The sequence below is a fragment of the Acanthopagrus latus genome, chromosome 13, assembly GCF_904848185.1.
Source record: "Acanthopagrus latus isolate v.2019 chromosome 13, fAcaLat1.1, whole genome shotgun sequence".
NCBI lineage: Eukaryota > Metazoa > Chordata > Actinopteri > Spariformes > Sparidae > Acanthopagrus > Acanthopagrus latus.
The window spans coordinates 6,489,793-6,517,777 of record NC_051051.1 but is presented as its reverse complement, the minus strand read 5'-3'; the positions used below and the strand labels follow the sequence as shown (position 1 = coordinate 6,517,777).

Here is a 27,985-nt window from a genome sequence, read left to right as displayed (position 1 = left end):
CGATTCTTGATTAACTGTCCTAACTTAACACCAAATTGTATTAAAATCTGTTAAAATCAAAATATTCTGCAAACAGAAAAGCAGAGAAAACAGACTGAACATACATCCTTTCTGTCACCGATAAAAAAAAAATAGATAAATAAATACATTTTTTAAAAACCACGTGCCTTTAGTGAGTACCCGGCAAAGACAGCGAGAATAAAGTGATTTAATTAATCAATGTATGTCGGGCTATCAACAGAGATGACGTAATGTGTATACTAATGGATCATTCCTCCAGGGGGACGTCGCTGTCGGCTCTCGACAAATGACCGTTAACTTCCATTGTCAGGTGAGCTCCCGGCCCCCCCGCTCCGCGCGGAGCAGTTGGTACAGTCCACATGCAGTTCGGAGTTGTTGCTGAGGAGGTTCCTCTGTTCAGCACATACCGTTAAATTGGCATGCAGCCTACGCCTGGGTCCTGAAGCAGGAGACTGCACTGCTTTTTGAAAATGTTACCGCCTTCTCACCGGAGTTACCTCGGACAGCAGGGCAGGCTCGCGTTAATTCACCTTTTGTGCAGTATAACAGGTGAGTCCGGTGTTTTGTACGGCAGTTTCTTCTCATTTGTTGGACTAACGGCTCACAGAAGTTTTGCGAGGGCAGCCGACGGTCGCGCGCATCATGCGGGATATTAAGTGTTCGAAACTAGCTACCGCCGTGTGCTTTAAAGTGTGGATCACCTGAAGTGTCAAGTTTGTCAGGTGTAGCAGGTGTCATTTAAGCACCAAGGGAAACTTGGTTACAAGTTCACCGCAAAGCCTCGGAGCGGTAGCTAGCAACCGCCAGCAGCGCGGATGATGGTGCGACCCGCGCGGCTCCAACAGTCAGTAAGAACTGGGGGAGCACAGGCACTGATGAGCAGTGATGTCCATAACGTTACCCGACCTACACTTGGGTCTTTGTATATTCACTGGCAGCCATATTAGCTCTTGAAACATTTTAACATCGTGCTGTTCCCGTGTCTGCCTTTTGCTAAATGTTGGTGAACTTATCTGTGTGTCATCAAAGAAGACAATGCTAACTGTCAGCACCTCTCAGGTCGGGATCAGGGTCAGCCACCATGTGCCTGCAGTGCAGCCTGAGCTCATTATGGTTTAATTAAGGGGTGGGCAATTGACTAACTCCACCCTGAAACACGCCAACTTTGTGCCAAGTGCTCAAGTGCTGCTGCCGTGTTCAAATCTGAAAAAAGAAACCTAGAGAGGGAGGATACTTCGGTGTGGCTCCAACTCTGTCTTCTAACTGACCTCATGTCTGCTCTCAAGTCAGCACACTGGGTGAACATGCATGTGTCAATACAGCAGTATAGGATGCGCAGATTTTCAATATGATGTATGTACATTTTTTTTTCCAGTGATCACTCAAATGTGCTTGAGACTAATATATGTAATGGAGGAAGGATATTTTTGAGATCAGTTCAGTGACACAGCAAACTTGACAGGGAATTTGATAATTAAAAGTATTGTATTGCCCATGCATCAATACAGTGTGTCTGTGATTGGCCAATATCAGCCAATTAGATCAGTAGTTAATCGCTTTGATCATGGTGAGTTTTCATTATTCAGGATAATCGGGAATCTGGGTAATTGTGTATAATCCTCACACAAGTTATGTGAAAAACATGTGTAGCCCAATAACATACAGTCCTATATTTTGTTTTTTTTTTTAATCATTTTATTTTGTCACAAGGGGGAGTCCAGTTATTTAAACTGCTTAATTGTTCTGAATTATCATAAGAATTGAGATTCTTATGTGAATTTGTATTTTTATTCACCCCTACTATCTATTCCAAAGGAAAGAACAACTGGGAAATGTAGTGGCCAACCACAGAAGCTGCCTGAGTATGGTCTCCAGCTTGCGAACCAGCCGCTCCTTCTTACTTATTATCTCCGTGACCACAATCCAGCTCTGTTAGCCAAATGTTTGTGTTTTCCACAAAAACGGTGTTCAGTGAAACACATCCTGTCTGTGTTACAATATAAATTGCTGTTTCTTAACAAAATCTAATTAGACTACTAAGGTAAAGGTTAGGTAAAGTGATTCCAGTGTATTATGTAATAATGTCACATCCAATCAACACATAGTTGTCCAAGGACACCCAGCCATCCTGAAAGGGGTTCTAGGTGGTCCCCAGCAAAAAAAAAAATAGATTAGTTTATTTTTACTATAACCCATCCATAAGACAGAATAACGGAGGTTGACTATTTTAGTCATGGATTTCATACACTTTGAAAGCAAATATCTTGCAGCAGACTTCTTCTCAGTTTGGGAACTTTGGGACAAACTCTTATTAAAATGGTCTACTTTGTGTCAGTTGACGTGAAAAGGTTTGAGAACTACTAACCTGATGTCTGTATAGTAAACCTTGGCTGACTCACTGTCTGTCCACCATACTGATTCTCTCACCATATTTATTTTGCTTTATCTGAAGGGGAAAAAAACCCTGATATGTTGACTGAACAGCTTTTGGTGAAATACAGTTAAATACAACACCAGTCTCCAATTTTTACGAACAGTTGGCATTTATTGCAGGGCTATGTTATTGGATATTACATTGCAAAAGGGTTTGCGGTTTTGACGGTTTTCTAACTTGGTCGTGGTTGTGTTATAGCCATAAAACCGACATGAACGTAAAATATAGAAAACCACAAATTGACTTCACGCTGTAGCATTTTACATAAGTGTCACCTCAGTAGCTCTATCCATTACTCAGTGAAAAAGAAGCAGTTGTATTACACATGCCTCTCGACAGTGTACTGAAAGAGAAACTCTCGGCTACTGCAATCGGGCTGAACCCATAAACAGATCTGTAACTCTTTTGTTAAAGACTTGACTCGACCCGGAGACCTTTTAGCACATTATTAAAGTACTGCATTATGTTCTGTCATGTTCTTACCCGGATCCCAAAGTGCATTCCTGAAAGGACTGTTTACTTCCCTCGGAGAGTTCAGGTTAAGGAGCAGAGACAGGTGCCCATTTATCTAGCTTCAGTTTAAGTCTGCTGTACATGTCAATGAGCAGTTTGACCTTGTGTCTTTTTTTGAATGCAAAATAGATGCACACACCCTCACAGCTAATAATGTCTAGGTCTTAAAGGGGAACAAGCACAGTTTTCACAAGATTTAATGCTTCCTACTTAGATGCACTGTGTTTCATTAAGGCTCCATTAATCTTATTTCTGGCTACGAGGGCTGACAGACACAGAGCCACACAAATGAGCTTCAGCTTTTAAAGTTATCATGTTAGCCAACAATTTCCTGCTTGCACATCCAGCACACACGGAGCAGCGGCAGTATTTATTCTGATGTTTCATAGGGGTTGATGAGAATGGCTCAGATTAAACCACATAAAAATGTACATATCATAAAAACATAAAGAAACAGCTATTATTAGATTTGATGTTAGTATAAAAGTGATAGAGGTTTAATGCCCAACAAACGATAAAACGATATGAAAGACAGTTTTATTTGAATATTTTTAGTGTTTAAAAGTTTTAAGACCTGCTGCATGTATCACGTCAAGTTCTCCTTTACCTGTTTGTGACACCACAAGACATCATACAGCTAATGTCTTTTTCATGTCGTTGAAATGATGAGTGTTTCTACACTTTTGCATTACTGCCCTCTGCAGTCAGCTAGAAATGCGTATTGTGTCACCAACTGTGCATTTGCGCCTTTGTGCAGCTCGATCAAGCCAGTTATAAACTGTCTGTGTGCAAGAAGTGGATTTGAGGGTCTGATAAGCCGCGCTGTCAAACAACCAGTCAATCCTAGCCTGTCATGCCCTGCACAGCTGGCTCTGCCACTTTCACCCTAACACCATCACCATTTATGTTCTTATTTCCACTTTTAACAAGACACACTGCCCTCTGGCAAGACACACATATTAATAAACTTGCTGCCACACAAGTGGTGCATGTGAAGGTAATATTGACTAAAGTGAGAACGAGCAGCAGCGAGTCCCCAGAGAGCAATGTGTCCTTGATGCCAGGATATCTATAATCTGTTTTCGTGTGTGTGTTTGAGAGAATGAGACATTGCGTTGCATTTCCAAACCAAACTGAAAGTGTCTACAGTAGCTTCTCTCTTTGAGGATTGCGAGAACTTAAAGCACAGAAGAAGAGAGAAAACGTTCTTGTGACTATGTCAAGACAGGCTGCATATAAGATCAGATAGACTTTGCCCTTATTTTCATCACTTTTATTCTGAGTTGGAGAAAACGAGGGCATGCTTATGTAAGGTTGTCGTTGTGTCACCAATAAAAATTTAATGTGGTCGCCATACCTCCTCCATTACATATTCAGTGCAGGAAAAATGCTGCTTTCTTGCTCCTACTCTGCTCTTATTCCTGCTATCTGGCCTTATGACAAATATAGCAAGTTGTAAAATGTAGATTTCTACTTAAGGCAGAGGAGAACTTATATTGTACAGAAGTTGCTGTCTGGAGTCTAATGTTGCATTTCAGATATTTTATACAAATCATATATGTTTTTCAATTTAAGTTGCAAAGCAAATGCTTTGCATTATGGATACATCCTGGAAGTTTGAATCTTACACTGTTTCCACTTGTGTGGGAAACACTGCAGAAGTGCCTGTTAAGTACCTTGCCGTGGGGCATTACTGGTGACATGCACAGTATGTGCAATTAAGTACCAGTTTATTTAAGTGTTGTCAGCTCTCCGCCTCCTTACTTAATCACCTGACTTAATCACTTGTATGCTGGATATTCACTAATTCACTTTGGCAACTGAATAACTAAAGCAAACATCTGCTTGGGACAGTCCCTTTGATATTACCTTAAACTTTGGAATGTTAGTGATTCCCAACAGGCAGACCACTGGACCGAGTTGCCATCCTATCCTATCCAGACCTACACACATAACCAATGTATCATAAGAATTACTGCATTTAACTGACACAGCTTTACTAGCCTTTACAGCAATGGTGGCCCAGGAAACTCAGAAACCATTTGCATTTGATACTCCAAAGCCAATCAAATATGTGTAATTCGTGAAGCACTGTGATTTGAGTCAGACAGCTATACACACAACATACAACTGTTGGAGATAATGGACAGTGAAAACAGAGCTTTTAATCAACAATGGACTCCCACACGTTCATTCTTCCCACAGGGATTTCAAAATCAGCGTGACTCATATCTGAGACCATGGTCATTATTAAAAGCAACAATGTGAAGTGGCACTACAAGACAGCAAACGTCATGTTTTAAACAAATATACCCACTGAAATCCCAACTGAGGACACTGGAAGTAAAATATTTTAATAGGCACTGATTCACTAAAGCTTGAAGAAATTTGAGAAAGAAAAATGGTATTGGAACATCTCAATTCTCTATTCAGAGAGTAGAGAAGCCTCCTTTCCTTTTAGCGTGGTTTTTTAACTGGTGACTTATTCAGACAATACATCCAGTCTGCTGAGGATATACACTATATTACCAAAAGTATTCGCTCACCCATTCACATGATCAGAATCAGGTGTTCTAATCACTTGGCCTGGCCCCAGGTGTATAAATTCAAGCACTCAGGCATGCAGACTGTGAAACAAGACATTTGTGAAAGAATGGGCCGCTCTCAGGAGCTCAGTGAATTCCAGCGTGGAACTGTCATAGGATGCCACTTGTGCAACAAATCCAGTCGTGAAATTTCCTCGCTCCTAAATATTCCACAGTCAACTGTCAGCTCTATTATAACAAAATGGAAGCGTTTGGGAACAACAGCAACTCAGCCACGAAGTGGTAGGCCACGTAAAGTGACGGAGAGGGGTCAGCGGATGCTGAAGCGCATAGTGCAAAGAGGTCGCCGACTTTCTGCACAGTCAATTGCTAGAGAGCTACAAACTTCATGTGACCTTCAGATTAGCCCAAGTACAGTACGCAGAGAGCTTCATGGAATGGGTTTCCATGGCCGAGCAGCTGCAGCCAAGCCACACATCACCAAGTGCAATGCAAGGCGTCGGATGCAATGGTGTAAAGCACGCCGTCACTGGCCTCTAGAGCAGTGGAGACGCGTTCTCTGGAGTGATGAATCACGCTTTTCCATCTGGCAATCTGATGGACGAGTCTGGGTTTGGAGGTTGCCAGGAGAACGGTACATTTCAGATTGCATTGTGCCAACTGTGAAATTTGGTGGAGGAGGAATTATGGTATGGGGTTGTTTTTCAGGAGCTGGGCTTGGCCCCTTAGTTCCAGTGAAAGGAACATTGAATGCTTCAGGATACCAAAACATTTTGGACAATTCCATGCTCCCAACCTTGTGGGAACAGTTTGGAGCGGGCCCCTTCCTCTTCCAACATGACTGTGCACCAGTGCACAAAGCAAGGTCCATAAAGACGTGGATGACAGAGTCTGGTGTGGATGAACTTGACTGGCCTGCACAGAGTCCTGACCTGAACCCGATAGAACACCTTTGGGATGAATTAGAGCGGAGACTGAGAGCCAGGCCTTCTCGACCAACATCAGTGTGTGACCTCACCAATGCGCTTTTGGAAGAATGGTCAAAAATTCCTATAAACACTCTCCTCAACCTTGTGGACAGTCTTCCCAGAAGAGTTGAAGCTGTAATAGCTGCAAAAGGTGGACCGACATCATATTGAATTCTATGAGTTAGGAATGGGATGGCACTTCAGTTCATAGAATGAGTAAAGGCAGGTGAGCGAATACTTTTGGTAATATAGTGTATGTATGGACAGCGTATATTTTGGTTCTCAAAACTATAAATGGGTGAACACCACTGATGGGATGTGTTGTCTCCATTACGTTGTACGTTGTGGAGGGTCTGCTCTGATGGTCAAAATCAATAGTCTTTACTTGCTTTTATAAAATTCTATGTTTAACATCTTCCTCCCCTGACTCTCTAGTACAGTGCATCTGTCCATATGCACCATGTGTTTGCCCTCCATATAAGTGAGTGAACTGTATATTACATATCGTAAGCTGACCGTACGCTGGGGGAAAAGAATACACATGCAAACGCACTTTTGATTAATCATTTAAAGTAGATCCAGACTGCTCCAGTACCACAAAGTGGTGTAGCCTCGCCTCACTTTGGTCTGACAGAGAGACTTGCTCTGATGGTTGCTAGCACTGCTCTGCAAGCAACTAAGCAGGAATGATGAACTCCCAGTGACATGTAAGAGAAAACTTTGTTGTTTTATAGTGCAGACTATGACTAATTCATGTGAACAAAGACTTTGAAGAAATGTATTAAAGAGACACAAGAGTTTAGATATCATTTGACAGCAGATCTGACTTATTTTCGACCCAAATTGTTTTTTTTAACCCAGATTTCTTACTCCAATATTATCTAATTCATGTTCAATGTTTCAGTCTGTCATAAGAAGAGTTATTCCTCCTGTGTGTCTTTCAGCCCAGGGTGCTGCAGTGGAAATTAAATTGGTGATTGCTTAGCAAACTGTATCATCGTGTGGATTAAAGTATAGCTTGACATTTGCTTTACAAACAGTTGTCAGGTGCCTATATATAAACTGAAACAGTTTTTGCTTCCTGCTCACTTCTCATACTCACCAAGATCTCTTCCTTACATGATTTCAATGGAAGCGATGTGGGATGAAATCCACAGTCCTCAGTCTGTGCAAAAACACATGCCAAAGTTTATTTGAAGCTAATATTAGAATTAAACAGTCCACGTTAGCCAAATCAAGTGGACCTCATCCAAAGTTGCAGTCTTTTCATTACAGTATTTCCTCTTTGTGTTTCCACGGTGACACTGTGAGATTGGCCAGTGACACTGTGAAACACAAAGAGGGAATTCTGCACTAGAAGACAGCAACTTTAGATAATATCCACATGATTTAACTTACTCATTTGTTAAACTCTCATATTTTGCATATGAAGTATCGAACAATGACTGTGGAATACAGAATGGATTACATATTGACCAGTTTGAAGAGCAAAAGAAATAATTGTCTGATCATGTAAACATTGTTCTAATATGGAGTAGCCACATGGGTTGGGTAAATGTTGATATCGATGCCGAGTTTTTGTTATGAGTATATTATTTTAGCTTTTTTACTAATCAATACATGGCATACTTTTTGTGTGTGCGTGTTTGCATGCACTTTTATGAATTGAAACCAATGCATAGCCCTAAATAGCACATCAATTCAGAAAGGGTGCTTCCACAGCTGAACATCTCCTCACTGATATTTGCTGCCCTTTCTCTGTATGAGCAACACGATGACTCATGATACCTACTCTACAAAAAATGTGCCACCAAGATTTGATATCCACAACTGAACATTTGGCACATATTTATTTATGGCTCCATCTGGGCAAACGTATAAAAGGTGTTGAAAGTTTGCATTTGTCGATGATTAAATTCCTCAAGAGGATTGTTGCATATTGTCAATAGTACAGTATAATATAATATAATCTATTCTCCAATTTGACAAATGAGTCACTCTGTAATTTAGCTGTCACACTAATCAGGTCTTTGTTGTTTTTTTAATTATGTGGAATCCTGAATAACTAACAGCAAAATGAATCTCTGAACTTGTAATGTGAAAATTAAACATTAGTGAAAAATGGAAACACTGTGGAGTGGAGTGTTCTCACTGATTTAACTAGTTATCTAATGGCAGGGAAACAACCGATACAGAAATAGACATTTTGTACTTTAGGTGTTAGGAAACTTATGCAGTTCTAATATTTGAGGACATGGCCTTTTCAAGGGAGACTGGCCAGAGAAAGAGCGGCTTTTGGCAAAACAACAATGGAATATTTGCAGTCAGTTGCCAAGCAGCGCAGCAGGTTTTGATTTATGATGATGTCTTCCTGCTGGCAGCTTGTTGCAATTAGTGATCTGGTTAAAGGGGCTTTGTCAGTCTCGCAGTGTTATATTGTCTTTTCTAAATAATAATGTAATTCTATTTTCTTTTGTTTTACAAAATTGTGGTTTTCCATTTCCTCTCACTTTTGTTTCATACGTGACTTTGCTCTCGCCTCTCCTCACTCTCAGCCCTCTTTTTTTCTTCTCTCAGCGATGATGTCATCCTCGTGTTAGCATATCTCTTCCCTTCGTCTCAGTCTGTTCTCCTCACATCCCTTTGACTCTCCTTAACACGACGTTGAGCTCACTGCTTTTGAGACATGCCACATTTCTGACAAGTGCAGGTGACAGAGTGCACGGGTCAGTTATATTTGGACAAAGGACGTACAGACAGCCTGCTTTTAATTCTTGAATTCAGGTCAGGAGGAGGAAAGCTATAGAGACAAAACAACTTCATCAATGGAGCACTCAGTCACACAGTCAGCTGTGTTTCATTTGTTGAAAAGCCCAACGCCGGCTGTGGTGGTATCAAGCTTGGATTCCAGTCTGATACTCACAGATGTCCGATGCGGATGAACTTGCAGAGATATTCCCTTTTTTTTTTTTTTTCATTTTCGACTGACGTCAGAGGTAACACCAAAAATACTCCATACTCACTGACGCAATCATGGTGCTCTTGATGTGTTGCTCAGTATGAGATCTATGACTGTATTTCTTTACTACTAGAAAACTTAATTGTAGGCCATATTAATTAGGACTCCAGCAAACTTTTGTTTTTCTTCATTAATGAAGCTGTTCGTTAATTTTTGATTCATTATTTCTGAAATGTCAGAAAAAAAGCTTTGACCAGAACTTGAAATATTTTCAATTTTAAAATTATATCAAATACAGGAATGCATCAGATCACTTAGTCAGTTAATCATTGAGATAATCATTAAAGAATTGATTGAAAACTGATAATTGATTATTGTTAATGTTAGTTATTAATAAAAATCATTAATTCCGCACAAATGTGAATATACACCTTTTTACACTTGCAACAGTAAACTCGTTTTTGTGCACAATTTACGGACACAGTTATTTCCAGCTCTTTTTTGGATGAAACAGTGTTTGTTTGCTTTATTAAAGAGCTGCAGGTAATCAGTTATCAAAATGATTTCCAATTAATTTTCTGTTGATCAAATAATTTTTCCCGCTCTAGTACTTTACTCCATACAAGGAAGAATGTCTACTGTTGTCATTAAAGGTAGTGGTTTTGGTATCATAAGTGTTGCAACACATTAAATAAAAGAGCAATTCAAGTCTAGATTCTCATGTTCAAAGCTCTCAACATAATAGCTTATGATGTTAGTTACTTTAAACAGTAGTGTATTTATTTTGCCAGCGGTGTTTGTTCTCACTTTAAAGGATTGGAACTTTATAAGTACAAATTAACAATTACACTTTAAATTAGGCTACAAGGATTTTGTGGGCATAATACATTTTTAAAGATGTTTTAACAAGTTGTAAGTGCTTTAATTTCCAACTGTTTTCATACTGGTGTTAAATTATTGAAGCCTTTTTTCCAGTGAACTTGATTTCATGTGGTGTTTTTAAAGTGTTTTTCTGTGTGTGTGTGTTCGGCAGGTGTGTGGGGCAGTCAGGTGGTGGTGCCTAAGAGGGTGAACGCTGTGCTGGGGAAGAATGTGACATTGGAGTGCAGGGTGGAGGTGGGCGCCAACCTTACCCTCACCCAGAGTTCCTGGGAGCGCCGTCTGCCTTCGGGCTCTGTCACAGTGGCTGTCTACAACCCACATTTCGGCATCTCCATCCCTCCAGAGTTCAAGCAGCGCTTGTACTTTCGCTCGCCCTCCTCTCATGATGCCACCATTGTACTTGAGAACGTGGGCTTTTCTGACGTTGGGATCTATACCTGTAAAGTTGCAACTTTTCCCCTGGGAAACACACAAGCCAGCACTACTGTCAATGTACTTGGTAAGTAAAGTATATGTGTTCCCGGTAACAACTCTTTTCAATTTAATTTAATCTACTATTTCATTTAATCTACAGTGGATGGAGTTAATCAGTTAATCTATTTGATAGTTTGACAGTAACCTGAATAATGTAGGAGAGTTGGATGGACAAAATGAGCAAATTATGATGAGCATTTTTCACTGTTTTTCTAATATTTTATAGAGAAACTGATCCATTTAAAAAATGTTCTCTTTTAATGAAAATAATCATTAGTTGCAGCCACAATGTCAAACGGTGAATGTATGCAAGAGTGTTTGGACTGGACAGTTTGGTTTAAATCATATTTACAGCTGCAGCTAATGATTTTTGTAACCAATTGATCTGACAATTATTAATCGTTTAGTCAATGAAATGTCAAAATGTGGCAATAATGCCATTATGAACAATGAGTTTTACAGCATCAGAGAACTTTGATATTGTCAGTTTTTTTATGTGTTCACAAAAGAACAAACTATGGCATGTACAAATCCTGTGGTTTGAGTTTTACTGAAGCGATCACCCTTTTTGTTTGCATTTGGATCACAGGTTGTCAGTACTCGTACACAAACTCAGTGTGTACTCAGTCAATCCCTTTCCACAGAAAAGATCACAGGGGTAGCTGTGGCATAATAATGGGTTGGATTGGTTTATGGAAGAATGGCAAAAGGGGAGAGAATGCAGTAAAACTAAACTTTATTTAACTGAAATGTAATGTAAACATTTCAGACAGTGCAATTCACTCAAAACAAGGTCTAATGTTCCAACCTGTTTTCCTCCTTTCTTGTCTTTGCTGGCTCCCTAAAACACAGTGGAGCCGAAGGTCTACGTGTCTGCAGGTTCAACTGCACTGATCGATGGTGGCAATGATACTGTGGTGGCTACCTGCATTGCTGAGCGGGCTCGGCCCCCTGCTGAAGTGTCCTGGGAGTCCAACCTGTTTGGCCAGTCAGAAGTGCAGCTATTTGACGAAGTCAACGGCACGACCAGCACACAAGTACGCTACATCTGGCAGCCCACCCGACACATCCAGGGCCATGCACTCACCTGTGTGGTCCGCCACCCAGCGCTGCAGAGCGATTTCAGGATCCCCTACCAACTCAATGTGCAGTGTAAGTCATCAGTGAAACAACCACTGGCATAGAAAACGTTTCAAGTCATTTGAAGTTAGAATAAACTTGTGAGTGAGTAGATTAGAGGGTGAAATAGAGTCTATGAAATGGTTGAGGAGGAGGCTCCAGATGTCAACTAAGGAGGGCAAACATGGCATCCTTATGCTTTAGGAGAAAGTACAGGAGTCAGTCTTGATACAAGTTATTTAACGTCGGCAGTCAGTTTATTATCCTTGGCCGTGTCAGTATTGACGTTTGATTTATTTAGAGCACTTCAACAGCAATTCACTTTGAAAACAGCTGAATTGACAGAGAGGAAATCAAGGACAGTCCGTGCTTACAGGTATTAATTATGGTAGAAGAAAGGCTGTCCTTGGTGTTGTCTTTGATTTTTTTTCTTTTCTTTTCAAAGTCTGTATTTCTTTAGGCTTTTCTATGTCAGTACGTGTCCCTGTGTGCCCCTAAACTGTCAAAAGTGAAAATGTTTTCTGTCAGTAAGCCCCCGTAGATGTTCGAGTACATATCTTTACCTTGTGGGGCACTAATGGGTCCCTGCATACCAGCTGCAAATAGACTGCTCAGTGAAAGGGGTAAAATTACCTCCTTGAAAATCTTTTCTGTTTGACAGATACATTTAACTTTTTCCCAACCTACTGTTTTTGTGGCAGGTGGAACACTATGTGTATTTAATGTTTTGCACATTAGAAATAAACACAATGTACTCTATAGCATAATTAGCTAACATCTGTCAAACCATTTGAAACAGCTTGAGGAGATGGATTAGTATAAACTGTTAAAATACTGTCTAAAAAAAGGTGATTGGGAGTGGTGCTGATGATTTGGTTTGAAATTGTGAAATCCATCATGTCATGACTGTGTCTCTGTGCACTGTTCTATGCGTTTGATTACCAAACACCTTAGTGCATATTTGGAGGTCACAGGCTTTTATGTCTGTAGGCCATCAGCGTCCTCCAGATAACACTGCACACAAACTAAGCAAACGGTCATCTTGCATATGTTTGCTGATGTAAAGCCAGTACAATATCAAAGCAGAAATCTTTTTAGTAGTGAAAGTTTACCTTACTGGAGCATCATTTTCTAATGTTGTTTGTCAGGTTTCTGCTCAGTTTGTAGTGATAGCTAAACAATTTGTTGTATTTTTTTCTCTGTAGATGCTCCTGATATCTCAGTAGTGGGCTATGATGGAGACTGGTATGTGGGGCGGGAAAATGTTCAAATGACGTGCAAAGCCAACGCAAACCCACCAGCTCATCACTTCCGATGGATCAGGTGTGTGTATCTCTGGATGACATTGTCCTTCTCCTTTCCAAAAATCGCCCCAGCAAGCCAAACCACTCATTTTGTAGTTTGAGAAGTTGGATAAGTGCACTTGAAATGCAATTTTAACAGACTGCTGAAGGCCCACTAGAAGATTAACAGCTGAAGGGTTCTATTAGTCACTTTTCAAATGTTTTAAAATATCTTTTACTCATCCGAAATGTTAAGTCTCTATTTATCAGATCCTCCACATTAAATGTCACATGCATGCACATTACATAACAGGATACTTGTTGGAGGTGTGTCTGTCTTAATGTTTGTGTCTCTTGTGCGTCATAGATTGGACAGTGAAATGCCAGAAGGGGTGGAAATAATGAACAGCACTTTGCTTTTCCTGCGCCCTCTCCAGCGGAATGACTCGGGAGTTTACAGGTGTGAGGTTGCAAATGACATCAACCTCCGCAGTCGTGATGTGCGCATTCTCATACAAGGTGAGCAGAGTACACACACCGGGACACAGCTGACTCCTATTGCCTGCTCTTCCCCCAGGAAGCACTGTGCGTGCACACACGTCATAGAGGAGATCGGTGCCTCTGACATTGTCCTTCAAGCTGAAATGTGACACTGTATCACTCTCGCTCATTCTGTACGTACTGACAGTGTTCACCCATGATACAGTGTGTTGGCACTGATAATATTTGACCCTTTCATTCAGTCTTAATTGCACGCTGATTAGCCTTAATTAACATTAGGTCTCAGATGTTCAAAAGGGGAGTTCCCGGGCCAAACAGCTGCAAATGTTTAAGCCCTCTCTAGACCACAGTGCTCTGCCTCTGCTGTGTCTTCCTGGCTTGGCATCTAAGTGTGTCACGTCTCTCTGTTGTGTATGAGGAGCATGTTCCTCTGGTTACTCAAAATCTGTCTGTCTGTGGAGGCTCTCTTCCTGAATGAAGTTCTGATTATGATGTGATTTTCTTTTACATCTCTCCCTCTTCCTTTCTGTGTTTCTTTTATTTCTGCATGTGTCATGCAGTGAGAGGCAAAAGCCTGCAGCCTGACTGTGAGATGATGTCCCAGATTCATAAAACATTAACTAGTTCTTTTCAACTCCTATTTATTATTTATCATCCGTATTTCATTTTCCTTTGAGAGGACCTGTACGGGTGTGTGCAAGCTTACATGTGTTGGCGTACCCTTGGTTGTGTGTGTTGCTGTGGTTGTGCTCACATGTGTCAGTTCACTGGCTCTGCATGGAGTTGTACAATTCATACACTCAGATACTTACAAACCTTTGAGTTCTCGTTTGTCATCTTTCAGATGTGAATCTCTTCCTCACATCTGGCTTGGCACTGAGGTTAAAGTGGCAGAGCAATCTTGCAGCACCATTAAAGCTTTTAGACTCGCATTCTTTCCATTACTCTAGCTCCCTCTGATTATGGCTTCTCTGTTTTCCGGCCATCACCACTAATCCAGTTCATTTTAAGGTTGGTGTTGTAATAGTGCTGTAGTGAAATAGCGGCTGCGCTTCATTATACTTGAAGAAGAAGGGTGCTAAATGCATTTTCTCGTCCAATTTATGCATGCAATATATAGTAAAAAGTGAATTCGTTATGCACTTTTTAAAATTGCTGACACCAACATAGTAGAAATTTAGGGACGATAATGTAGTGTTTCTCAAAGTCTCCTGTCATGAAGTCACCTCAATAAGTCCCACATTTGGAATGGATCCAACTTCTAATAATTACCCTTCGTGCTCAAGTCCCCTCTTGTTCCTCATAACCGATTTACAAGGGGGAAATGGGACAATCTTTCCAGACCCTCATACTTCATCAGTTGGTATTTAACCGGACATGTGCCGTCTTCAGTTGTGGTGATTTAGGGATAGAAATGTCTGGACGCACACAGTTCATTCACAACTTCATCAGTCAGGTAAACAAAGACAAAGTAATGCTGCGCTTCATCACCTGGCCACTAGTGGTGCAACCTTGCCAGTCTGCACTAATATTAGAGGAGTGGTACCAAGTGCAGCAACTTTGCATCCAGTTTAATTTTTTTAAAATGTAGGAGTGTCATGCACAAATAAGCATTACTGTAACAATCTCACATAAGCCAGCTCACTTGTTTGCAACCGAGACATTAGAAAACTAGTAGTAATTGTTTTATACTTGTATTAAAGGCTTCACGTATAGGTACCATCATACGGTGATCATTATTTCAATTAAAGCACTGCTCAGACCCTGCTGGAAACATTTGTCCATCATGTAATATGTCAGATTTTTCAGCCAGTTATACTTATGTTTTACCTACCATCATTGTTTAATACTTGGGGACTTCACCTACGAGCTCTGAAGAACTGGCAGTGCAAACTTCCATAGTTTTGTTTGTGTGGTAGTTTAGTTGAAGTATTTGTCAACCTATCCCTACTTGATGTAGTTGACATTCTCTGCTTCTCTGTCTGTCCATCTCTCCCCTCCACCCTCTACTTCCCTCTCATCCTCCTTCCTTCCCTCCATTAGATCCTCCCACCATGCCTTCCACCATTACTGCTCCTGTCCTAACTGGCTCTGCCTCCTCCACCTTAGTGGATGAAAAGGGGCACGTGCTCCTCAGCTCTCCCACTCTTGAAGCCCTACCTGAGAGCAATCTCGGTTCCATAGTGGGTGGGGCTGTGGGCGGGGCCTTGTTCCTGCTCCTGCTGCTGTCTCTGGTTGGCGTTTTTTACCTACGGAAGCAGCAGACCTTCCACGGGAACTACTACACCAAGCAGTACCTGGGCCCCAATGACCTCCAGAAAGCCCCCACGCAGCACGAGCTCCACCCTACCAAAGCAGGCAGCAGCTCCAAGCATCGGGACCACGACCGAGAAGAGTGGGGCGACCGCCAGCTCAAACAGGAGCGTGACCGTCGTCACCATAGCAACTACAATGGAGACGAGTATCCCTCTAATGGCTACACCAGGGCGATGAGGGAGAGCAGTCAAAACAGCCATCAACAGAGTCCCCACCACCACCGTGAACACGCACAGTATTCTAGTCCACGGCAGCCCCGATGTGCCAGATACCCTCATTCACCTAAACTACAGGGAAACGGCTCCCCCTACATGTCAGATGACTGCTACGATAGCGGGCCCGAGGGGGACTACGTCTCTCACACAGACGGCTCCGTCATCTCACGTAGGGAGTGGTACGTTTGACAAGCCACCTGGTCCTGCAGGAGCAGACGTACGACAGAAACCTAAAATTTTCATTTACTAAATTAGGGAGAAAAAACCCCACAGAATTTCTCTTCCGTACGCACATGCACACCTCTACTAATCTCAGTTCTGCAGTTCCCTCTTTTTGTCCACGCGTCCTGGTAGACACTTGAGATGAAACGTTTCCGTTGTTGATGTGGGCAGACGGTGGACTGCACAGCAACTTGGACAGTCTAAAATGCTGACAGAAAAGGGCGTGTCTCTAGTTTGTTTGTGTAGAGACTAACTAAGGATCATGATGTATGTGCTGTCTACGTACTGCCTTACTACGTGGACTGCCAGTTTATCTAGCATTACTGATGTCTTTCAGTTGAGTGGAAGCCCTGGGGGTTCACAGATCACATGTGGTTGTTGTAAAAGAAAAAGGCTTTTTTTTGTTTGTTTTCTACAAAATCAGCCTTCTGAGGCACTTGTGGCACTTGCTTATTTCTATGTGTAGTTATTGCTTACGCTGATTTTGTTTAAAAGAGCTCTGACTCTGAGTATTACTGAAAGTAAATCCATGAAATTAAGATGTTCAGAGGTCTTTTTTCCAAAACTCAGTAGGACAGAGCTGAGGCATACAGGCTAGTTAAAAAAACAAAAAGGAAAAGACCTCCATAGAGAAACAATTACTGGTGACACACACTGATTCATGGTCAAAAAACGTATTGCACTGCCTTTTGCATAACTTTTTAATAGACATCCACATAATTTGTATTCTGCTAAAGTGTCTAGCCTTTATGTAACTTGCGATGATGGGAGACTTGAGAGCTCGAGGACTTGACCACTGATGTCCCAGCAATGTCCTTTTTAAAACTGATGGCCTAAAGTGGGAACCTTAAGAGCATTTCTACTATACGTCCTCGGCTCATCTCTTATCCCCACGAGGGAGGGACGGAGAGAGTGAGCAGGAAGGCCTGCACAGAGGAGGCACAGTCCGCTGTAAGAACAGGCTGGGTTTATCAAACAGCCTTGATATGCAAACGTGCTACAAAATCCTCTCAGCTTAGATGCGTTCAAATACTTCTGTTTAATTGTTGAACATTCGTGAGGTGACCTCTTGATTTTGAGTGTCATATTAGTTGTCCTTTTTAGTAAACCACTAACACATCCTCCAGATTATAAACGGATGTGATTGAGAATTTGCACTCTGGCACCAAACCAGGGCTCTTGAAAGTTCAAGCAAGCCGTCAGCAGGGGCATTGTTCATAGCAGGCTACAGTATGGCAGCCACCATACGCTGGCCTCTTAGCCGCAAAGTATTTTGTTACACAAAGACGTCATTCAAGAGTGCAACCAGTACACAAATAATCACGGATGGACTCATTTCACTGCTCTCAGTAATCTGTAGAAACAAGACAGGACTGTGTCACAACTATAATCTGAGGCATTAATAGGCTTATTGTCACTTATCCATGTCTTCAACTGCACGCTCTAATCTCTCATTTTCTTTCTTTTAATATACATGTATTATTACTACCAGTACTACCACAGTAAAATATACATTATGTGATGGATGTGCTGTCACCTGTGGTTATCAAAACCTGCACTCAGCTTCTTATCTTCAGCTCACCAGAGGGGACAGAGTATTGATCGTCGAATCTTTCACTCATAATTATCCTTTGAATAGTTATAAAATGATACACCCTCTGCTGGCTTTACAGTCAGAACTGTGCTCATTTGTTAACAGCGATATTTTGTTGCTAATCAAGATTCTCAAACGTGTCAGAAAACACAAAGTACTGTGATAGAAGTGAGGAGAAATGTATTTTATTACGGTGTAAAGATGAATGTTTTTTTTATGTGATCAGGTACTCATAAGGATTAGTTTTTTGACACATGCACTTATTTACCAGGCAGCATGGAGGAGATCCAACAGTTTCTTCCATGTTCTCTAGTGTTGTGAATACATGCCAACGTTGTAGTACGGTCACCTATACAATATTTGCTGCCGGATGCCAAATATTTGTTTAACCTGTATGTATAAATATGATGATGACAGTGTCTCACGTTAAGTATTGCTGACTAGCTAACAACTGATTATAAGCTTATATAAATTAATTAACGTATCACTGTTGTATACAGGGTCTTGTAGCCTGAAATAGAAGTGAAAAGATGCTTTAGGCCACTTTAATATTACAGTCGTCAAAATGGGAATTAGTTATATTGTTATGAGCCCTTGCTAATTATTTGTCAGGGTGTGAATTTTGTGCAGTGACTAGGCTGCAGTGAGATTTGATAATGTGCCACTGTAACTTGCAGGTAGAGAATATGTCCCTTTATACTGCAGTTCATGTAGTTTCATCCGTGCGTTCAGCGCTGTGCAGAACCCTAGAAGTCATTTATCATCATAGACAGAAGCGGCCCTTTCCAATAACTACCTGAAGTTTCAGTTCACTCCAATTACATGAAAATAAGGCCTCACGCACCACATTAAAGTTGTGGTTTAATGCACCCTTGTTTTGAGATTGTAATGCTATATTTATTAACCATTTGCAAATATTATAAAAATCTGTTGCAACTTTAATGAGCAGTTGCTTAACAAATGGTTTATAAAGTATTTCATAGTTAAAACAGTTAAATAACTAAAGTTTAAGTGAATTTACCATTTGATAAAGGTGCAATAGGTAAGAATTGATCCCCTGACAGTATCTCTAAAATAAATATCATCATTGTTATTATTAATATTAAATATTATTTCTTTGGCAGAATAAAGTTCCAGCGATGAAGCATTTACAGTGGGGGTCACCCAGAGTAATGACAACATTGTTTCTGTAGAATTGACCTCCATAAACAAATCTGAGAGACGGATATCTCAAAACCTGGGTTAATAAATCCACAACTGCATCTGCATTGTTAGATACCGCTACATAAAAGTGAGGATTTGCGGTGCTGTGTAATTTGCGTGAGCTGACCCCTTTTAATGTGAGCGTCCTAAATGAAGTGTACAATTGGTCATTTGTTAACCGAAAAGAAACCCTCATTTAGACCGCTGACTTAAAAGTAAGGATTGTGTTGCCGATGCCTATTTATTCTGCCTTTCTGGTCACTTTCACATAAAAGCGGAGAATAACAGGAAGCAGCAGCCTAACCCCCCTCGTGTGTTTGCTTCTATGCACTAAGACGGAAATTCCACTAATCACTATACTATTTTTGCTTGACTTGTCAATTTGCATCCCTGCACCTGGATTAATGAAGTTCTTTTGTACTGTGACATTTTGTATAGAGGTCGGTCATCAGTGTCTTTACCTTGAGAAATGTCCTTCATTTTGGGTTGAGAAATACAACTAGTGCCTTAGATACCTAGAAGAAGAAGTGTTATGTTTATTTACTTTGTGGATGTAAGTTTTGTTGCTTTGAGATTTATTTTGTTGGCCATTTGGTTTTGGTTTTTTTTATATTTTCTCTGCATACTGTGTGTTAGGAGGACTCCGTAGTGCCATGTTTATTTTTCTGCCCATGTCACCAAGACGGTTAAAATCGCAGTATACTTGCAAACCAAGAGGCATTAAAACACACACGAAACAGACAAAGCTTGAATGAATTTTGATGTAAAACGCGTTTCACAAGTATCTGTCAGGGGTTTTTCTGTAGAATCACTGTTGCTCAAAGGAGTGAAGACTTCAGTCACACATTGTCAATGAAAAGCACCTTGTGGTCATATTTGTTTTTTGTATATACTGAAGAAATGTAAGTTTCTGGGAAGAAAAAAAAAATATTTATGTCTGTGACAACAGTGGAGCATTATTTTGTCAATCTTTTTGAGATACTTTAGTTCAATAAAGCACCTTAGCACCTGTGAGTTATTTTCTCTGGAGGTTTTTTTTAATTTAAGCTTGCTATTACTCAGGCTGCTCAGTCTCTGCTCTTCTTTGTGCTTCTATAAATGACATCATCTCTAGCTCCCTAATGCTGCATACACCCCCCCCTCCCCCCCAATCCAGTGCGCACATGTGGGACGCCGCACATGATGTAATCCATGCTTCCTCACTTCCACCTCATCTTCGTTACTCTTCAGTTTCCAAGAATGTTGTAATGGTGTTCCTCTCCACTGGTATTTCTACAGTCCGGGGGGAGATCCAGCACTTCCTCTGCTCTCTCTGCGCCCTCTTCTCCTAGTTTGCTTTGTTTGGTCAGGACAGAAAGGCCCTCACTCTCCCCTACTGCACGTCTCCTTTGTGAATCCTTCTCACCCCCCCCCCCCACCCCCTTATGTCTTTCTCCCACTGTCTACCAGCTGGTAAAATTAAACGCTGAGTGTTTATGTCTGGCCCAAAGTCCCCACTCTCCAGCCCATTGACTGTCCCCATGGCAACAAGCTCATCTGATGGAGGCTGTCTTCTACCTGGCCACAGAAAGCTGAGGGAGAGAGGGATGCAGGGGGGGGGGGGGGGCTGCTGAGAGTTTAACTGTGCTGCTGTGAAAGGCGGAGCAGAGAGAGAGAATTAGCTACTGGAATTGAAAATGGCCCATTACGCCCCGCTGGCTGGCTGAACTACACAGAGCTCCTCTGGCTATAAGGACGCATCACGCTGATATGACCTTGACACTGTTTAGCTTGCACTCCGGGTCCTCAAGACACACTTCCTCTAAAAGTCTTAATTTCAGCTGACCTCTGTGTCTTCCATAGATCTTATCATGGTCACAGCCTTTCTGACCTTGAAACGGGGCAGCGCTCGGTCTGTGAATACATGGTGGAGCTCACAAGAGTGAGGCAGCTCAGTGGTTGTAATGATGTCAGCCCGGCGATGCTCTTGTAGAAGATCAGTGGGTTTGCTTTCTCGACACAACAGTTTCCAAGGATACTTTTCACAACACACAAAGGAGTGAGCGAACGTCTCAGGCAGCACAGGGCGATGCAGCGCCGTGTAAGAGACTCTGAGCAGCGGTGGGATCAAATTGTCACCATCATTGAGCGGAAAATATTGAAATAGATGTCTGAGAGGAAAATGACAGACCCTCGACCGCTCTAACCCCCTCCCCTTCCCCTGTTATTACACCGGCATCTGCTCCCTGTGGGGGATGTTGTCTGGGCAATAGCATGACCCTTGACCCTGCTGTTGAGGGGGTGGTGGGGTTTGTCTTGCCGTCACAGTCTCCCCTCACTTCTCCTCGTGCCACCGAGGTCTGCTGTGTTTAATTCATGATGAGCCCGTCTGCCGCGCTGACCCTTGCTGAGCCATCAGCCTGTACTTTTTTCCTGGCCGTGCAGTCATGATGTGTGTTTCCGATAAAGTGCTGAAGTCCGGGAGACGGAGAGAGCCTTGCACTGGAGCCAGATCCCAGTTTGGGGGACAGTTGATCCTCCACTAATCCAAGCCCCTTCAGAATGGATGGTATTTGGACCAATGGCACGTTCTAACTGGGAGGAAAAACATCAAAACAGAACGTGCAAAATATGCATATTTTAATGCCAAACTCATCAAGTTTTAGTCCTATATAAATAAACTTTAAGATGCTCCATGCGTTGTAGATTTAAAGCAGTCTCATCCCTTCTCACATTATTAATGTCTGTGGAAATGTCTGTCAGCAGACATTAAAGCAGGCTGCATGATGAACTGCTTTTTTTTTTTTTATATAAAGGCGTTTTGATCAAATCAAGAGGCTCTTGTCATAGTTCAGCCACCATCAAAGGTAATCGAACGGTTATTAACTGGTAGAGGACAGCATGAAGGGAGAAGAGTGGAGCGGGGGAGGGGAAGAGGAGGAGGAGGAGGAGGAGGAAGAAGTGGCTTTTCAGGGGCGAGCGCAGAGGTCCAGGCTCGTCCAATCTGCATCATAATTGAACTGTTATTTAGGATTCTCATCTCAGCACATTATTGATTTTTTTTCCTCCACCTCAGCAGCTAAATCAACTGGAATTGACCATCACACACTTTGCGTTGTTTTTTTTGTTTTTTTTTCCCCAACCCCCCGCTGTCACCTTTTGTCCTCCAGTTCCTTCAGTGTCCCGCAATCACAGTTTTACACATTACTGCTGATTGGCCCAAAGCCCGCCGTTCTGTGAGTTTAATTCATCTTAATCACAATTAATCCTAATCCCCCTCAGTGGACAACATGGAGCACATGCAAGCATATGGTCAAACAAAGCTAATTCAGCCGACTTTATAACAGCATTTAGAGCCCGACAGACAACAAAACAGAGGATGGATAATATAGAGACATAACCCTTTGCTTGGCTTAGGTTACAGGTAGCTAGTTGCTGGTCATGCAAGTGTATGTGTCACTTATTGTGAGAATAAGTTACTTGTCTGTCACTCTTCTATCAATAAACATCAGGTATATTATATTCATACCACTGTAGTATTGTTATATTGAGAGGATTGTGTACTTCCTTCTTCTCTTGGCGTCGGCATCCTCTCGACCCCTTTTGTTTCTAAGAAATGTTCAAACCTGTTTAAGAGCTCCCTCCTTTCTTCTCCAGAGAAACGAGGAGGGCAGTCCTTGAGGACAGGAGAGATGTGATGACTCTCGGAGCAGTTTGTTCTCTTCAGAACAAACTGTGCTCCAGTTAACAGAACTCTAACATCTTTGCAGGTTTACAATGTAAAAAAATGTCAAGCCACAAAAATAGACACATCCTCCAAAAACAAACAGCTACAAATTTTACAAAGCATCAAACTTCCCTGATGCAGACTGATGTTGCTGTTATTCACATGGCCTCTAGCGGGCACATGTTGAACTGTAACTGTGAGTTTAACAAATATACCAAGTTTTAGCAGCTTTGAATGAACACCTCACAAAATCTGAACATTACGAGATTCACCTCGATGGCAGCAGGCCTTTGGCTCTTTCCCTTTTACTCACTCATGTCGATGTTTACATGTTTGTGATGCTCAAAGTGTCTGTACTTTGCCACAGACCAGTCTCAAGCGGAGAGGTCGAACTCCATCGCCGTGGCCGGAGCTGTGATGGGGGCTGTCCTGGCCCTCTTCCTCATCGCTGTCTTCATCATCGTGATCCTCACCGCTCGCAAGGCCCCGCCGCCAGCCTTCACCGACAAAGTGTAAGTGTTACAAATAATTCATGGCACGGAGCATGCTCGGCTGGTTAATTAATGGCATGATACCTTGCGAGGTTGACTGAAGCCCGTCGGTGGGTTCAGGGAGTTGCTCCGCACTCCTGTGGAGAAGTGCTGCAGCGGTGCACGCCCCTGGAGCAGGGAGGCTGCTGGACAAGGTTGAGGGGCGGCACATAATTGCTGTCTTGGCAGGAAGCCCTTGTCCTATTTTGTTCGGTCTGTTCCTGTAGTGCACCGGCGCTCATGTTAATGTCCCAGCAAAGAAGGATTACTCTGAGGTTAAATTATATACAGCAGTCGCTGGGTCACACTGTGTCCTGTGACCGACGGTAAATGCTTTTGTGTGCGCCTGCTCTTTGTTTTTCTCCGTCCCCATCACTGTATGTGTGTTCTGAATCACTGTGACAGATGGTAAACTGCAGGACTCAACAGGACTGTTTATGTGTTTTAGTGCACATTAATTGCTCCTTGTTGGTTTGTTTTGATTAACTCTGTTCCTATTTAACGTTTAAGTCCTAAGAGCGACACAAAGATGCACTTCATGTGTCCAATACCGCAGCCCCTCACACGCAAATCATTATTACGAACCTGTGGACCATATCTGCAAGGTTGCAGCTCGATCCCCTCATCCATCCCTGTTAGTGTGTCGCTGAGCATGCTCACTCCAGAGAAACACAGCGCGTCAAGCGTGCATCAAGGAAGGAGCAAAACTGTTGAATAAATCCTGAAGCATTTTACGCAGGGTGTCAAATCCCCCCCCATACAAATTTCATGTCAAATGCAATTAAGTCGATGATGTATGAAAAAGGGGGCTGCAACTGTTTGCAGCTCATAATTGGAAGCGCAAAGCAAAGCGTGGATAATGACAGAACGTTCATACATGGATTATTATTGTTCCGTCGAAAGGATTTTGGGTCTCAGCCATTCTATTCTTATTCTGCGATCTCATGTTTCTTTCATTACCCAAAATAAAAGCACTCAGTCAGCTCATGAACGATGATGTTTGTTTGTCCACTGAAGGCATTTTTGTTCTTTTTTGAAATGTTGTATCCTAATCATGCCGCAAACCTCTCCAGGGAACATTTGCCATGCATGCCTGAGACTGAGTTTGGATGTGACACTGCTGACACCAGCATAAAACAGCACTGAGGGGGAAATACTCAACATATGTGCGTGTGTGTGGCCTCTGCATCACTCCACTGACACTACAGGACGGTGTATCTACCACGTGTTGGTCTGTGGTCAATGCCACGACAAACTTAGCATCTTAAGTGTGACCGTGGCTGGAAGTCCCAGTGGGATGGCGGGGGGGGATGGCGGGTGGACACGGGCCTCGTCCTTCTCCTTCATCATACGCGGACGTGAGTGTAGGACAGCGTGTCACTGAGAGCACGGACTGTAATCTCTTACCGCTTCTCATCCCAAGTGTGAAAGAGAAGAGCAGCATCGAGTGATATACAGTGTTAGAAAATCAATGCCTGTCATGACACCATTTTATGAATGGTCAAGGTCAGTTCCTAGGTTTAGGTTTAGTAGTGGAGGGGGGATTTCAATAAATGAGAAAATGACTCCGACTTAAACGTCTAACTGTGTTTGAGAGGAGATGGTACAGTGAACAGCTGTCAGAAAGCTTCCAATTTACTATTATATATGTAAGTCTATCCCCTTTATACCCATGTTGTCCAATATCCTAAACCCTTTTGATTTAAAGCACGATGCCATTAGAATCACTGGCTGCCACTGCTTAAAGGGACACTCCAGAGATTTAGTGTTATACTTTATAAAGTTGGTGGAATTGCAAGTGATAGATTTTTTAAATAATGGCCAAAATCGATTTGCCAGAGGCTGAAATGTATCGACTTTTATTCCCCTGAGTGGAGCTCTCAAATCTTACATTTCCCATTGTGCAACTCCGAAGCTACTTGTTTTTTTATCTTCCCTGCTTGGCAGATGACCTGTCTTTAAGACTCCAGTTTGTTTCACTCACTCTTTGTCACAATTTATAATCTACAACCCCACAACATCACTATGACATCATTGGGGGGGTCGATATTTAAGAATTGTTGGAAACTTTTAAAAATGTAACCTAACCTGCTAGCTCCGACCTGACCCTGTCTAAAGCTCCTGTTCTAGTGGCTGAAACACCAATGTGACGCCGGTTCTCTGTACTACCAGTCCGGACTGCTAGCTGCAGGGCTAACTGTGCTAGTGAGCTAACGGTAGCTACAGATAACAACTAGCTGTTTGTAGCCATATTCATTTTGAATTCAGCAGGAGGTACGTTTTTCCATATCGACCTTTGAGGTGTTCCCTGAAGCGTTCTCTCTCTAAATCTTATCCAGATGTTAAATTTGCGCCCAGCGGAAATCACTTACCTGGTTTATGCTGCTTCTTGCTAACGTCTAGGGTAGAGAGAGTGCTCAACTGAAACAAGTATCTGGTACAGACAATGTACTTTTAACAAATTAAATGTGTCAATATCCGTTCTCGTGATAAGGAAAAAACCTTCACTGGGTAGCTGGCTGATGTTTTTTTAATCAACTTCTGATCAACCCGTATCAGTTTCAGCCTCAACTTAACAATATCCAGTCAGTCCCACCCACTTCCAGTTACAGCACCACCTGTTTCTGATTTAAGCCGCGCTCATTAAGAGTTTGCATATGTATTACCATATTTTAGTAACTGTGTATTCGCTCATCTCTCTTAACAGTTTCCTCTTTCAGATGCTCCAGATTCTTGGGGGGGAAAAAAGTAAAATCTTCCGTCATCCTGATTTTCTTTCTCTCCATCTCTGAAGGATTGACCTTCCTCCGACACACAAACCCCCTCCGCCCTACTGCGCGAGAGCACCGGCTGTTCCTCTGGGTGTCCACGCATCACAAGTGGCCTGGCTCTGTCAGGTAAACCCCCACTGCTTCTTCCACAACCGCTTCAATGTCCCGTCAGTACATTTGGGTGCATGGTGATTCATCACTGACTGATCGACGCACCACAAAACTAACATTTGGTTAGCTAATGATGAGCACTGAGTCACAACAGGAAGTAATAAGCAGCCTGGATGCTGACCGACGTCATTATGTGTGTTTATTAAGCAGAGCGCCCTAATGGCTGTGCTCATTTAATATGTAGGATAGTTTAAATTTTAATTTGTGCTCTCAGCTAAGCTCAAGCTTCAGTACTTTTATAGTCTCACCCAGGCCTCTTCTCACCCTGATTCTGACACAAGATGGTTAAACTACTTGGCGTCTTGGGGCCATGAACACTATCTTTGGTGATTTCTAACCTGCAGACTCGCAGGGCGGACCACCGGTACGAGCTGACTGACGGGCAGCGCCCACAAACAGCAAGGTCGAGACCTCCGGGAGCACAAAGCCCCACCCAGCAGCGCGCCCGCCTGGAGTGGGTGTGTCATCAGAGCGGGACGGACCGGGTGTACATCAACCACCGGGAACACTACGTGTGACAGTCCAAGTGAGCGTCCTGCTTCCAGTCTATATGCTAAGCTAAGCTAACCTGCCTGCTGGCTCCAGCTTCATATTTACTCCACAGACGTGAGAGCGGTACATGAAATGTTGAACTTTTTCCTTTAATTCCTTTTTCTCTGTATTTCTGTTTTGCAAATATTTATCTATATGTAGCGTTTGATATCACTTAGATGGTACTAAAGAAAATCACACAACCAAGAGAGCAAAAACTCACTTCATCTGCCTCCTGATCGTCACACTGTACACGAGTGGATGTAGAAAGATAATAGCTGAGGGGCTCTACTGTTGTTCTCCACTATTTCCCTTTTCCCCCCTTATCGGAGAGGTACATCTGGGACTCTGTTCTCAGGCATATCAGTAGACCCGAACCACGTCAGATCTGAGCCACTTAGGTCCACCGAGACCAAATGTACTAGCTGCAGCACGGACCATGAAGGGATTAATTAAGGTATCGCTGTCCCAGCTCGGCGATTTTGCTGTTGTAATGTTATGACACAATGCTTTTTGGCAGCAGAAACTGTAGATTTGTATATGTGTAAATGTAGCCTCTGTGCCAGACTGATTATTGTAGAATCATAACCAATCAGGAAAACAGTAATCTGAGAGCTGCTAGTACTTCTTATATATACTGTAGAGAGATGCACTCGTTACATTTAAACCGGATGAAATGCTCAGTGAGGGCTGCGACATATTCACTGAGCTGTTATATACTGTGCTGTTTGTCTGACTTTTATCATGATGATCTGAAGAACTAACTGTTTGAAGTGCCATATTGACATTTTGGGGTTATCCCCTCTGAGTATATAGCATTCTGTAGTGTTTACATCTCTAGATTAGACCTTCATGAGCTGTCGTCTTGTTTGATTCATCTAATAAAAATGCATTTTGTTTGCCAAGTTTACACCCATGACATGATGCTGTGGCCACAATCAATCAATCATATTCACCATTTAGTTCTCACTTTTAGTAAAAAACAAACTCTCCGGTGCATTAAGATGTTCAGCAACCTTCTGAAAG

General features: G+C 42.2%; 1 protein-coding gene across 2 annotated transcripts; it reads left to right on the top strand.

Annotated features, from left to right (window-relative positions):
- Positions 1-220: 220 nt before the first annotated feature.
- Positions 221-27,878, top strand: nectin3b (nectin cell adhesion molecule 3b). 2 transcript variants are annotated; one of them, XM_037119326.1, is made up of 8 exons: positions 231-570; positions 10,475-10,822; positions 11,650-11,949; positions 13,122-13,239; positions 13,567-13,718; positions 23,324-23,468; positions 26,281-26,383; positions 26,773-27,878. In XM_037119326.1, the coding sequence occupies exons 1-8, from the start codon at positions 492-494 to the stop codon at positions 26,944-26,946; spliced, it is 1,419 nt and encodes a 472-aa protein (XP_036975221.1). In that variant the 5' UTR covers positions 231-491; the 3' UTR covers positions 26,947-27,878. The 2 variants fall into 2 exon arrangements, with proteins under 2 accessions (XP_036975220.1, XP_036975221.1); XM_037119325.1 differs by lacking the exons at positions 23,324-23,468; positions 26,281-26,383; positions 26,773-27,878 and adding an exon at positions 15,744-20,264 and having other exon boundaries at positions 221-570.
- The last annotated feature ends 107 nt before the right edge of the window (positions 27,879-27,985 follow it).